Raw genomic sequence first — 15,276 nt, 5'->3', positions numbered from 1 at the left:
TCACAAAAATACAGGTTCTTTTTTTTTTCTTTCTAAAAATTCTTGAATCTGAGAACATTCCTCATCTTTTCATTTTGTGCCCATGGGAATTAATGTCTCTTCATTCCTAAACACCATCCAGTTGTCTTCCATGTAAGTGCTGTCACCTGAAACTTTGCTGATTCTGGCACTGAACTGTAATTCTTTAATTTCTCAGAAGAGAAACCACCTTATCTCAAGCTATAGGTCAGGGCAGTGTATTGAATATGGTCTGGTGAGTGCAAAAGTGGCTGACAGACTGCTGACCTTGCCTATTTTCATGGTGATCTGGAGCTGTAAGATCACAATAAGTTCAAAAAGTCATGCCTATGTAAGGGTACCTCCACTGTGTAGTCTTTAGATACAGCTGAGCTGCTGACTGGAAGGATGTGGTTCAGCATGACCTGAACCTTGAGAAGTGACCCTTCAGGATGTGCTTGTTCTCACAAACATTGTGTGAGATACTGCAGAGATACCTACAACTGCCTGGGCACTAGAAAGACTGAGTTTCCCTCTGCAGATGTTGCTCTCCTCCCCTCATGTCAGCAGGCTGGTTTGTGGCTGTGGTGGTTATGGATGGTGACACAGGGTGAGGGAGCAGCCCAGCCAGCGGAAACGCAAGCCCTGCAGATGAATGTTAGAAGAATCTCTCTGGGACTGTGGCAGTCAGTATCCCCGAGGGCTTCCCATCTGATGTGTGTTCCTGAGATGGCCCAAGGGCCTGAGACTTGATCCACGCAACACAACACAGCCCGAGGCTCCGTGAGCGGGGTGGCACTCAAAGGCATCCTGAAAGACAACACACAGCAGTGCACACATTCATCCAGGGCATACCTTACATCTACTGTGACCCTAGGATATTAACATTGAATTTCAAATAAAATACATGGTGTAGCTCTGCCAAATCTCAGTAAGCAAAATTCTGATTACACTGAAGGATGTTTCAGTCTTGTCCAGTTTCACCCTTGGTGCAGCATGCCCCCCACTGCTGGTTTAAATAACCTCTTTGGGAAGTTTTGAGGGAAACAGAAAAAATGCCAACACTCTTCTCCATGTTTTCCTTCTTGCTTTTGTCTACACACTGTTATTTCAGTTACAGGTGATGTTGTTGCTATTAATATTAGGCAAAATAAATCTTCTAAAATTCTCCACAAAAGTCTGAGAGCAATGCAAAGGTACATGATGCAATGTAGTAAGAGTGGGAAAAGCATACAATCACATGCTTGAAACAGAGATTTTGAAGTAGGTACTTCCAAATGCAAAAGGATCTAAAAAATATATATTTTTCTGAGCTAACTTTTTAAATTTGCAGAATTCACACTTATTTGTAGAAATTAATCTCCGGAAACAGACCTATGAGACCAAATAATTCTTCAAATAGGATTTATTTTCAAATTAATTCTAAAAGAGCAGACACACTTGCTATTCTAAAGCTGCTACATGTTGTAATTGGTATCATTAAAACATGAGTTAAATCTCCAAAATCATAGAATAGACTTAAAAATTACCAGATATCTGCCCTTTTGGGGATTAACACATTTGGAAGTCATGAGAAACCTTTCTCCAAAACTGTGGTAACAAATTTTCAAAAATGGAAGCTGTTTTGAAAGCGTTTCTCTGAACAATCAACACCAAGGATTGATACTTCATGGAAAGAATGTAAGAAGTGGGATGAAATGACAGAATCTACTAATAAGGCTCACCACAAAGTGATTTACTTATCTGCTATGAATTATATGTACTATAGAAATTTCCTGAGTTTAACATCCACCTGCCTGAAAATTGTCACCCAGTAATTAGCAGCTGCCAGACTACATGTATTTGTATGCTTATTTTTAAAGTTCAAAGATAAGTGATGACGCTAATGAAATTTTTTACAAACCATCTTCTTGTTGTGTTCCCTCAAAACATCCTCAACAGAATTAACAAATACACCTCAGAATCACTGTAAGTATTGACCACACACAAAGAAGGCAAAGAAAACATATCTCCTCAAACTATCTAAAGCTACCAAAGAAAGAAATTCTGTGAGAGCCCATTGACATTAAATAAAGATAGAGCAAATAGAAACAATCTGTCATGGAGCTGGTCAGTGGAAGGCAATAATGACACATCTGCTGTGGGTTAGAAAAAACAACCTTACACATTTTGGGTCCTATCCTAGGCAGCTGCTTGAGGGATCAGCATATTCTAACCAGATCATCATGTTCTTTCTCTGCTATTCTCACAAGTCCCTTAGCATGTCCTCTCATTGAACAGGCATTAATTTTGCCTCTGAACCATGAGGTTTACCTCCAACTCTGACACGGTAAATTTCAATGACAGAAAGTCTTTTGCGCTTTCTCTCATGCTGACCCTTATTCTTGCAATAATTCCCCCTTATACACACCAATCTATCACATAATCCTTCTTGAAAATCCTACTTAAAATGTCTAAAGAAACATTTGGGCAGCAGTCTGTGAAGATCATTGACTGTAATACAGACCAATAATGGTCCAGTGTTTCCTTATATTCACTCAACTGCCTTTCATTAGCTAATTTTAGATATTAGGATCTCCAGAGGCTGCCTTATTTTTCTGTTTCTATAGCACCTGGTCCTCACTTTGAGCTCTCACTTAGTAGCAGTGATGCAAATAAAGATTTTGACATACAGATAAGATTTCTAAAGGCTCAAAACCAACCATACAAATAAACAAAAAGATAAGAGAATCAGTTATTTTAAAATCTGTCTTGATATTTTGAAGATCTGACATGTTTTTAACAACACTGACTGATGTAACCATTTATGCTGATTTATTGTCAATGTTGGAAGAAATGTTTGTACAAATCAAGTATTCTGATTAATGGAACTGTAATCTATGTATATCTAGGAGATGAGAACCTTTTCAGCAATGTGCAGAGCATGAATCTTTGGAAAGTATTTTTACTATTTTTTCCTCTTTAGTAGAAGACCTCTAACTGAGTGTCTGGGTTAAAGAAGGCAGGGAGAAGGAATGCAGGGGGAAGGCAGGCAGGCAGGCAGGCAGGCAGGCAGGCAGGCAGGCAGGCAGGCAGGCAGGCAGGCAGGCAGGCAGGCAGGCAGGCAGGCAGGAAGGAAGGAAGGAAGGAAGGAAGGAAGGAAGGAAGGAAGGAAGGAAGGAAGGAAGGAAGGAAGGAAGGAAGGAAGGAAGGAAGGAAGGAAGGAAGGAAGGAAGGAAGGAAGGAAGGAAGGAAGGAAGGAAGGAAGAGTCCAAAACCAGAACAGGAGGAGCCATGGTGAGGAAGCAAGCAGGAAAAACCTAGAGACAAAATAGTAGAACCCCATCCTGCACAAGCAGGCTTTGTTCACAGCTGTCTCATTATGAAGCCATTCCACTTCAATACTTATTCACAGGTTCAAAGAATGGAGTGTTCAATTATCACTCATAAATACCTAAAGGGCAGAGTGTAGGGGTAGATGAGCCTGAGTATAATATTGGGACCAGAAAGTCTAATAATACCCTTGAATATAACAATGAAGGAGTAGAGAACCAGAAGAATAATTCATTGAGGTGTTAGAACTATAAAAATGATGGAAAGGCTGAGGAAACAGCCTTTCAGTGAGAGACACAAGACTCACACACACACTAATAAAAGTGTTACTGCAAAGTAATGAGGTGCCATGTGTCAGCTGACTCACAGTCACCACCTGGAAACTCAGCCTGGGTTTGTGGCCAATGCAAAGCATTTCAAATTAACTCTTCCCTCTTTGGAAGAGGGGAGTTGTTCAGTTTGGTTTATCAAGAAATAAGCTGGGAAATTATTTCATTATTTCATGTACAAGAATACTTAAAAGGAGAAAAGCCTGAGTACCAAATAGTTCCTTAACTACTGAAAAATTGGAATAATAGCTGTAGATTCAATTAGCTGGTATCCTAAAACACAACAGAAGCAGAGAATTCTCTGAACTGTTCAGTCTTCAAGTCTAAACAACTTCCAGAAAGTTTACCCAAGCACAAATCTTTTGTTTCATAGAGACAAGCTGAGGCAAAGGCAGCCTATCAAGCAAAAAGGCCTTGCAGTTATATTGGGATGGCAAATTTAGAATCTATCTCAGTTAAAGACAGAAGATCAGATACCACTGCAATCATCTAACCTAACCTGCTGTACGAAATAAAAGCTGTAGAATTCAAAGACTCACTGCATGATGGTACTGTCTGCCCCGTTTTCAGCTGGGATAGAGTTTATCTCCTTCTTCCCAGCTGGCAGTCCTGTGTTTGGAATTTAGTATAATGTTGATACTACACCAATTTAGTTGTTGCCAAGTAGTGTTTACTCCAAATCAAGGACTTTCTATTTCCCATGCTCTGCCCTGTAAGCAGGTGCACAAGAAGCCAGGAGGTTGCATAACTGGGACTGTGATCGGGCCAAATGGATATTCTGAACCAGAGAATGTTATGTTCATCATATAAACTGGGGTTGGCTCGGGGCATCAACCACTGCTCCGTGATGGGACAGCTATTGGTCAATGGCTGGTGAGCACTGTCCTGTGTATCACTTGTTCATCTTCAGTTTTAGTCCTCTCTCTCTCCTCAATAAAATGACTATTTTAATCATTATTATTATAATAATATTTATTTTGTTTCCATTATTTAATGGTTCTTAGCTCAACCCACAAGTTTTTCTTTATTTTGTGATTTTCCTCCCCACTGGGCAGAGCAGCAGTGATGAGTGTCTGTATGGTACTTCATTGCTTTGCACTGGGCTGGAATTAAACCACAATGCCATCTCAGCTGTATCTACTCCAATATCAAACTGTGGATGCAACCACTAGAGGCTGCATTATTATGTTGCAGATTTGCGCTATATCTGATAGAAGAGCTGCTTCCGAAAGTCCCAGTCTAGTAGTATTTGCCTTTCAGACCCCAAGTTTTTCATCCTCTTCAAAATGCCAAAATAAATAGGCCACACTGGAAGCTATGGTAGGCACTTTAAGAATGCTAGTGTTTACTAAGTTCGGGTAAGACTGTGATTAGTGTTGCTTTAAAAGTACCACCATCAGCTGACGCAAAAATAAGACGTAAGATCACAGACTTCTAGCAAGAATGAATAATTATACCCAGCTATATTTATTTATTATGTGATGTACAAATACAGACAGGAAGTTTAATGCACTAGTAGCAGAACCACGTATACCTTCACATGTTGTAGTAACTGATCATGCATGAGTACTAACAAAGAGAGTGGCAAAGAAGTTAAAAGCAAAACAACAGTGGTGACTTTCATAGCAGAAAATAAGGAATGATTAGGATGGAAAAACTATTAACAGTTAAAAATGGAAAGAACATGCACATAGTCCCTGTTCATTCATTTGATTTACTACAACCAGTAAAATAAATATGGTTTACAAGCTTTATTATTTATGCTAAAGGATCTAGCAAGGATTGCAAAGGGCAGTAACATCTGGGAAGGCCTAGAGTTATTTATTAGGACATTTTACAAACGGCAGCAAAAGAGTACCTGCTTACTCATCTGAATTCCCTGAAGAGTTTTAAAACAGAGTAATAAAGAATCACTTACAGAAAGCTAATAACTGTATCACCAGAGGGGAGTGAAAGAGCCACAGGAGAGTTTCTGGGCCAAAACACAGACTTCTGAAGCTTTCTTCAGGAATTAGCTACAAGTCCTAAGGGCTTGGAGAGCTAAAGAAACCACTGCCGTGGATCACATCCCCGTATTGCCAATGCAAGCTGCACCATGCCCGTGCAGTGACACCTTGCCAGCGTCCCTTTTCCTGCGTCAGTCACAAACGCCACAGCTCGGGCTGAGAGTCACCCTTTTTGCCTTGAGTAATCCTTGTGGCTTTATACTAAAGAAAAAAGCACCACCTCTGATAGCTTTTATTCCTCGACTACAGAAAAAGCTTTCTAAGAATTTAGATTTAAACGTTACTTCGCCTAAAAGTATTTTTGCACGGACTTCTTGAGAACGACAGCATTTCTCTTTAGCTCCCTCGAAACGAGACAGCGAACTCGTAAAACAGATTAAACTGTTGAAACATAAATTACGAGCTGTGAGAGAAGAGACTGTCCCCGCACCTGTGGACAGTCCCGGAGAGGACAGCGAGGAGACTCGTCCTGTGGGCTTCAACCTGTTCCCCCTCGCACCAGGCAGGCGCCGCGCCTCACCTTCCCCTGCCCTTGGGTTTTTGTTGTTAAACACCACCCGAACCACAGGGCTGGATCCGTCCTGCCTGTCGCCGGGATTACCCAGCCGGCGCCTGCCACCTCCTCTCCCCTCGGGGCTCGGGGAGGACGGACTGAGGGCGGCAGAGGGAGGGGGCCGCCATCTTCCCAGGGCGGGCGCCGGCGGCGAGAGCGCGGCAGCAGGTCCGCTCGGGGGGCTGCAGGGGCCGCGCCCCCGCCCCGCCGGCGAGTGAGGAGCGAGGGAGGAGGAGGAAAGCGAGCGGGAGAAAGCGAGCGGGAGGGCGGGGTGTGGAGGCAGCGCCCGCGGCTGGGCGTGTGCCCGGCCCCCGGTGCTGCGTGACCGCGCGGGAGGAGCGGGAGGAGGAGTGTGGGTGCGGGGAATTTCCTTGTGTGGCGGCGGAGGAACAACACCGCTCCAGACGGCGGGGCTGCGAGGAGGGCGCTGCCGCCGCCGCCGGTTGCCGAGCGATGTGAGGGGGAGCCCCCCCTGCGCCCTCCCCTCCCTGCCCCTGCAGCCGCCTGCTTTCCCCCCTCCCTCCCCTCGCTCATCCCCGCCCCGCCATGCCGGACCAGATCTCCGTGTCGGAATTCGTGTCCGAGACCAATGAGGATTACAAGTCACCCACCGCCTCCAACTTCACCACCCGGATGGCCCAGTGCAGGAACACGGTGGCGGCCATCGAGGAGGTGAGCCCGGGCGGGGGGCGCGGGGCGCGCAGCCCTCTCTGGCCTGGCTGCAGAGAACAAGGCGCTACCGGCGCTGGCTCCTGCCGCTCCCTCTCCCGCCCGGCCCCGAGCAGCGCCCTCGGCTGCCGCTCGGAGGAAATGGGGCTCGCCCGAGTGGAGAGGGGAAAGAAAAGGAGCGGGGGAAGGGCCGGGGCGCCGCTCCCCCGGCCCGCGGGGCTCTCGCTCCGCCCGCCCCCAGCGCACGGCGGGGCGCGATCGCCCGCCGCCCTCAGCTGGGGCCGCCCGAGCCGTCGCTTCTCGCTCCTCCCGACGCCCGAGGAGCCCCGATCCGGGCGGTTCCGCCCGCTTTCCCCGTAACTGGGGGGTGGAACTTGAACTCGGCAGTCTCCTCCGTCAGCCCCTTCCTTCCCAGCGACACCTGAACCGCCTTGGCCTCTCCAGCTGCCGCGTGCGGCTTCGGCTTTCCCTGTTTGTCCTTTCCTTGAGTGTGTGTGTCTGCCTGCCTCCGGGCACAGGTGGGATTTAATCCGCTTTCCAGTTCCCGCACACAGAAATTTAAACGCACTTCCCCGGGCCATAGGGTTTAAGGCCGCCTTCCCCGGGGATCCGCTCCCTCAGGGCCGTGCCCGCCCGTCGGTGTGCGGGCTCCCGGCTCCTGTTCCTTGCCTCCTCCGGGACGGCCGGGCTGCGGGTGCCTGCCGGGAGCCGCTTTTGTCTCACCGGGTGTTCCTCTGTCTTTAAAGATACTCGGAACGTGCTGTTGAACCTCATGGGGAGAGCCCGCTCTCTCTCCCACGGGGAATATCTGCCAGCACTCGGGAGAGGGAGGCTCTTTTCCCTCCTGTTTCAAATCAGAGGGAAATCTGGGACAGGTCTGAACACAGTGAGAGCACATTCCATATCGCAGTCATACACGCACAATGAAATGAGAAGCGTCTGTGTATCTTGACTCCTCTAGCAGCTTCTCTGAGGTAACTTGTAGGAGGGGGGAGCCTTACTTGTGCTGCAGATTAATTTGCTCCATCTACCTGTTACATCAGTTCTTACAGTGTGTGTTTAGTTGAATTGTTTTGCAGTAAGCATATATTTTAAAAACAGCCTGTTCAGCAAAAAGAATCTTGTCAGTTGTTGATGTCCCTTCTTACAAAAGAAGTGCCACTAGCAATGGATTATTAACGTGTCTTAAGTGAACAAAACCCAGGTTAGGTGTTTAAACACCCTTTTCAGGATTTTCCTGTTTTGCCAGTTCCCAAAACCACTACAGCAAGGAGTTGAATTCAAAATAATCTTGTTCCTGAGGTAATTTTCTGCCCTGCAAGCTTGCACTTAAATGCCTGGATTTAATTATGCTTTATTAACCCAATAGTCTTAAGACCAACAATTCTGTAACAAAGACAACCTCTACCTGAATATTTATAGTAATGAATAATTTTAATTGTGAGGTAGAACTCCTTAATAATTGAATAATACAAGATCGAAGTTGGTATAAGTATCTGGGTCAAAAGAAGTTTTGTGAGATTTAGAGATTTTTATTACAGTTTAACTGTAAAAAATAGTTTTTTTCTGTAAGTGGAATTTAGTGGATTGGTGTTTGATTTTTAATGAAACTCAAGCAGAACATGAAATCTTGTTTTGTATCTGCATGTTTCTGCTATTAGATGCTGTCTGCTATCTTAGTACAAAATTATCTTTAGCAATAATGATGATAAAGAATGAGCCTAGTAAAGTTTGCTAGGCAGGAGGTGAGAGATTGCAGAGACTGGCAGTAGTTGTTAATGGTATTGATCTCTCTGGCACTTCTGGCAAAATATCAGCAGTTCCTGTCTGTTTGTGCTGGTGTCTGAAAGCATGTGTGGAATTGACTACTGAATCTTTTTCTCTGTAATTTGTCAAGAACAACAAATATATTTTCATGGTTTCAAAATGGTGAATTTTTTTTTCAGCCTTAGACTTCTTTGGTTTGGAAATACTCAAGTCCTTCAGCATGACGTGCCTGGTTTTTCAGGTTAAATGTGATTCTGGGATAAAAAGCTGTCTATAAATTGTGTAATAGGAAGTCAGGGCTCAGCACCTTTTTTCTGGGAGCTGGACAAGAAGTAGCTCATCAACTTGTTGTGAACTAAAGCTTATTACAGAATGCATCTAAAATGTTCAGGGAATTCAAAGAAGCTCTGCACTTGCAGTGGCACTGGTGGTGTGAAGCCTTGGCTTCCAGAGCACACTGCTCTCTTGCAGCAGGCAGTGTAGTTCTGGGGACTGGGAAGTCCATAGTATATGATTGAGGGAATGTGTTACTTTAAAGCAATTAATGGGTAAACTAAAACTGGCTGACTGCTGACTTTGTATATGCATTGGTTTGAACAAATGACTGTAAGACCTAGTTTATTAACTGAAGACACATTTTTGGTTCTCAGGATATTGTATACATTTATTAAATCAACAAATTAAGTGATTAATACTGATACTTAGAGGATGTCTCTTCTACTCCCAGAAAATCCGGTTCTGGAATGGAATATTCAACTGCCTGCATGAAGCCAGCTCTGGCCTCCCAAGTCTGGTGCTCCCTTGGGAGCAGTGCAGAAGCACAGGAGTGGGAGGCTGCTGTGACTGACTCAGCTGTCCACAAACACAGATATGTCTTCACATCCCACTGGGATGTCTTTTGCACTTAACTTTGCTGGCTACTAGTTTTGTAATTCTGTCTTTGTTGATTAGCAGGTATCTAATAGTGGCTTAAAAGTTTAGTTAATGATGCTTTCCCTGGTGGAGTGGAAGAGGCTTGTTAAGTGAGGAAATCAGTAAGATGTTGGACCATTAAAAATGTATCATTTATCTGTGTATCTTTGTGGGCAGTGGTATTGCCTTAAATCTGAACTTGGATTAATTGACCTCTATCAGTTTCACAGTATGGTTGATTCTTAGTATCAATTGAAAATACTTCCAGTTTTACTGCTTTATGTGATTATATACACTGATTATAGACCATGGATCAAGGCTTTTGAGATCACAGAAACACCTGCATTGCAGTTTGGGAGCCTGATGCCTGTTCAAACACTTGCAGAAAGAGCATCTGATTCTTTGCTGAATCTGTTTCTTTGCTCTCAGTAGTGGAAAAGGGATTAGGAGAGCCATGCTTGTGGAACACAAAGTGATTTCAAAGGAAAAGGAATCATATAATTTCTGCATTGTTCTTGGATTAGGATGCTAACATGTTTAGCAAAATGTTGGGAATATTTCACTTCTTCTGAAACAAAATTGTTCGTGAGGAATATGTCTCAGGCCCTTACAGGTTACTGTTGAATCTTTACATGTGTGATAGTGACTAAGATTAAATAAGTTTTAATTGATAGAGTGCAGAGCATGGTCACATGATTGGGGGAGGGATTGCTTGAAATCAGTAATCTGCTCTGACAACTGCAGCCTTTTTAATTGTCTGTTTCTATTAAAGGTCACAGGATCCAAAAATTTGTGGTGACCATGCATTATGAATGCTAAAAAATCTGGTTTCAGTAATGCTGTTACTTAGAACACACACTTCTGTCTTTTATATGCTGTAAGCAAAATAAAATAGTCCCTAAATTGTAATGAAATCTGCAAAGTGGTTCTAGTAACTGTGATAATTTAAAAGATTTTTAGAAATTAGTGTAATGAGTAATTGAATGACTAGAATCTAATCGTGCCACTTTTTTTTTTTTTTTTTTTTTTTTTTTTTAAGCATGAGTTAAGTTTTACAATAAAGAGTGGAAGTTTTATCTTTGGACTGTTTATTGGGGGCAAGTGCTGGACAAGTAAGTAGGATAGGGAGCAGTTTTGCAGGCTACTGTGTAAACAGAGAGTAGCAGACAGTCCCTGTGCTGAGGACATTTCCATCTCAGTTCAGGACTGAGGTACAAAATTTACCCACCTACCTAAAGTTCACTGCATGCACGGATTTCCCTGGGAAGGGAGGAGAATGGAAACTCTAAGAGGAGTTTAGTAGGTTACTGGAGCATCTCCACGGCACAGTGGCAGTTGCCACTGGGATAAATGTGCTCTAAAAAGTAGAGAGGACAGACATGTGGTGGAAATATTTAAAGTGTACAACCAAAAGAAGCAGTATGGTGGCACCAAAGATGGTTTTAGTACTCTGGATAGAAATAGGTTTCAGTTGCTTACAGTCTATTTAAAAAACACTCAAGGAATTAATGTTAGAAGCATAACTTGTTATTTCAGGTCTCTACTTGAAGAGTAGAGAGTTTTATAGGTCCCATTCCATGATGATTATACCTCAATAATTCTGTTATTTTACACTTTAAGAATTTTTTTAAAATTATCAATCTTGCAAATGCAACATGTCATTTCTGTATCAAAGCCTTTTCTTCCTGTCATTTATAATGCAATTTTCTATCAGAAATGGCAACATCTTGCCACCCAAGGCAATCCACAGTTTTCAGCTGGCTTGGAGTGGTGTAAGGGATCGATGCTTATTGAATTTCATTCCCTCTTGTATGGTACAATTCTGTAATATTCTCTTCTGCATTTTGGTTCTGCAAAGCTAACAAGGGGAGATGTAATAACAGCTTGGTAGGGTGGAGGAATGTGAGCCTGGATACATGGATACATATGTATATTTACTTTTTGCTGGTTACATTTATAGGCCTGGATTCTGTTTTCCTATAGTTGATGAATGTGCCTTGCATTTCAAAGTTACATGAGGAGGGTGTTTCTGTATAGGTTGAGAAGCAGTAGGAAGTGTCATATACTTTAGTGCATTTTGAGAAATTTACTATGATTTCTTGGATGTTTCTTTTTAATAAAATATATCTTTATACCCACTATAGCATGCTCTTTAGTAGAACATATTTGCACACTTTCTTACCTCATTACTAAATACACTTCCATAAATACATGTTGTTTAAAACTTTTTTTGTGTTCCACTTCTGCTTCCTTTCTGGAATCATGATTCTCTGTCATCAGCATCCAAAGAGGTTTCTGGAAAAGTCATTATAACACAAAAGGCATGATGATTTCAAAAGGAGTGTAGGAATTGTTTTCTTTTTGAAAGGAATATAGAGGATGAAAATTGCAGAAATACAGGAGCTAAACTGTATGTCTTCAGCTGGAGCTTTGTGCATATTTTCAAATAGACAGTTTAAACCTTAAACCTTTAACATCAACATGCAGTCAGTTAAAACAGTGTCAAACCACAGAAAGAGATTTCTGTGCACATCACCTTAGTGCATTTGGTGATGAATCTGCTTCACATTAACAAATGCTCTCGTTCCTCCTAGGAGAATGAATGAAAAATATGGATTTATAAAGAAAAATATCTGTCTTTCTAAAGTATTTTACTAATTGGGGTTTTGTGTTTTGAGTTTTCCATAATGTTGCTGTGTTTTTCAGAACCATCTTATTTGAATCTTGTGTACTTCATGCTGATGCTAGAAGAGGGTAATGTAGAAAGTAGCTACTTCTGCTTAGGTTTAATCCACCTTCACTTCCTCTTCTAACCTTCATGGTGTTCTCTGTATACCATAATATGCAGCAGTGTTAGGTAAAGATGAAGCCTTTATTCTGAAAGGCATTGCAAAGTCACAGGACAAAAGCATAATCCCTGCTCCAGAGTCCTTACATGACAGTCCACATGTCAAGTGGATCTGGCTGATCAATACAGGTGAAGAAATGCAAGAGAACTTGGTGCACCTGACTAGTGCAGTGTGTTAGTAGCTGAACACTGTGAAGTGTTTTCTTTTTATTCATATCTATTGGAGTAGTGGTTATTAAGCACTTAGTTCAGCTCTTAAATCTACTATATTTTTATGATTTCCATCTTCCATGTGAGTATGTGTATGTATTACATCCAACCATTCCCTGTGTAAACTCCAGCACTGCACCTTCTGAACCTCACTCTTGACAGCCCACACAATCTGTCTGCCCCAGTTTCCCAGAAACAACTTTTCCACTTAAAGCTCCACCAAAGTCTGGTCTGGCCATATTTAGGCTAACTCCTCCCTCTCTTGTCTTGGGTATCAGGCTTCTTTGTGCTTTCAAAATATTTACAGTCTCCTTATCTTTCTTAATTTCTTGAAACTCCTTTGCTACAGCTCTTGCTGCTGCTTTGTCCTACGTCTGTGGAGGTCCCTGCCTTGGCCCCAGCCCTGTCCAAGGTACTGGAGCAATGACTGGAGCTTAGGTGGGCTTCATGCTGAGATGAAATTCCTCTCATGGAAGTGCCAGTGGCAAGAGCCTTCATTTGTTCTCAGCCCTTGCTGTCTCCAAATAAATCTTATATTCTTGGTGAAGTTGCTAGAGAGGGAAGAAGTAATGTTAGAGTCAGGCATCTGTCATGGGAAGCCAAGATCCTGACTTTTATACAGAAGCTGGAGGGGCTAATGTGAGAATCACTGGTTTAAAGGAAAGAATCAAGTTGTGGAAACAAGTGAAGTGTCTATCTATCTATCCATCTGTCTATCTATAGGAGGAAAGTCATTAAACTGAGAGCTGGTGAGTTCAATAGAACCAAAGGGGTCATGTAATAAAGCCTGAAAAATGTTCATTAAATATCCCAGGAAAGGGGAAAATTGTGAGAAAATCTACAGACTTGAAACAGCTCAGGAAGAATGTCACAGATTATCTGAGCCTGTTAGACATGTGGAGAAAAAAACAGGTATTCAGAGGAAAGTTTTATATGAAAGAATATGTGTAAAGATGCAGTACAAATTTGCGAAAGTCAAGTTTCTTTAGAAGTGACAGGAGGCAGTAAAGGAAACAAAAACACTCTTAAGCACGTAGAATTGCAAGGAGAAAAAGAAGACATAATATGCTGTTAGAACGTGATAATATTAAAGATAATGTAGTTATTGCCAAATCTAAACAAATGCTTGCTGCAGTTTTTGAGCTCAAAGTGTAGGAGAAGACAGAATGGATGGTGAGAATAGAGATGCAAGTAAGCAAGGCAATAAACAAAATTGTGAACTTAAAGCACTCAGTTTGTTGGGGCTTCAGACAAACCCTCTGAAGACTGGCATATCTGATGTAGCACAGAGGGTTAAAAAGGCAGGCAGGAATGGAAAGAAGAGGAAAAATATTTGCATCTAAAAAAAAAGTATTGCAATGAATGCAGAAGTGCAGACCATGACTGTTAAGTTGAGGAGAGGTGTTCTTACTCAAAGATTACAAATATTCCTGGATGAGTGGCAAGCACGTTCTGGTCTCCTCCTGCTTCCAGAAATGCTTGAAAAACACTCTAAACATGCATTTACAGCAATTACAGCTATTCAAGACACCAGTGCTTTCACATTTGTAGTGTAGTCAAATGTTCAAGAGGTTCACATTAGGAGAAATTGTGTGTCTCCTTGTTTACTCTTTCAGTAGTGCTGGAAGCTGCTTCTGGGAAAACAGAATTACTGAGAATCATACTTGTAAAGCTGTACAAGGTTGTTATACCAGGGTTTCGTATAGCATTAAAATCTCTCCTTTGGTCCATTTTAACTGTGAATGATTTTTTTTTCTTTTTTTTTCCTTTAACCCAACTGGAAAATGTAGTTCTAGTTATGGAACAAGCAGAAGCTTGAAGTTTGTTTGTATTAACTTTACTGCAAATTGAGGGCAGGACTTCTTCTCTTTGTTTTGGTAACCTTTTCTCCATGTAATCTCATGTTTGTTAATATGAAGCTTAAGCTCTGTATGCAAAATGTTTACTGTACAGCTGCTCTTGGTGGGGACAGAGACAGCAGCTCAAAGAGTTTTAGTATTAGAGGTGAGATTTTCTGTGATTAAGGTGACCACAATCTTCTTTTGTTTAAAGTAAATATGGACTTCTTTTCTGCAGTTTACATCAATCTAGGGATTAAGTGGTCAAGTCCATTTGGCTGGGAAGCAACAAAAAATGGTAACACAAGAAAGGGAAGACTCATAAAGTAATGGGCACCTGAAATGTTTAAGAGGTAGCATGGAGATCAGTCTAATGTGAAGAACAAAAAAAGAAAATTGGAATTGAAAACAAATTGAGAGAGTTATCCAGAAGCAGAAGTACTGTGAAGGCATATGAGGAATTGAAGGGTCAGGAATTGCCATCTGGGGAGAAGCATTAAGGAGGGGATAAGGAAATGCATAAAAAGTCTGAGGAAGTTCTGAGGAACTGGAGTTGACAGGAACTGCAAAGGAAGAGGGAGTGTGGCAGTGTTCACACAGGAAGGAGGGTGAAAACACAGGCCTGAGCACGTGGGGGCAGGGCTGATGTGAAAAGGAGCCGTGTGGAAAGGAGACGGGCAGGAATATAGGGAAGGGGTAGTGGTGGAGGACAGGGAATGATGGTGCTCTCTTAGCTGTATCCTACTGTGTAGTTTAGGAATGGAAGAAGGAATTCTGTATGTTCCCCAGAAAATGTGATGTAATACTAATAATTATGCAGACTTTATGAGATATT

The 15,276-nt window shown here is 42.3% G+C and overlaps 1 protein-coding gene across 3 annotated transcripts in view; it reads left to right on the top strand.

The window, feature by feature from the left end:
• Window positions 1-6,570: 6,570 nt before the first annotated feature.
• Window positions 6,571-15,276, top strand: part of ASAP2 (ArfGAP with SH3 domain, ankyrin repeat and PH domain 2) — an 86,305-nt gene continuing 77,599 nt past the window's right edge. For 2 of the 3 annotated variants that reach the window (XM_066314829.1, XM_066314828.1), the window contains exon 1: window positions 6,571-6,869. In XM_066314829.1, coding sequence (XP_066170926.1) covers window positions 6,744-6,869 — 126 coding nt within the window. In that variant the 5' untranslated portion in view covers window positions 6,571-6,743. The remainder of the gene's footprint in view (window positions 6,870-15,276) is intronic. The other variant, XM_066314830.1, reaches the window with a different exon arrangement.

The sequence above is a fragment of the Sylvia atricapilla genome, chromosome 3 (genome assembly GCF_009819655.1).
Source record: "Sylvia atricapilla isolate bSylAtr1 chromosome 3, bSylAtr1.pri, whole genome shotgun sequence".
Taxonomy (NCBI): Eukaryota; Metazoa; Chordata; class Aves; order Passeriformes; family Sylviidae; genus Sylvia; species Sylvia atricapilla.
Note: the sequence above shows the minus strand (reverse complement) of the source record. Positions and strands in the feature narration are given on the sequence as shown.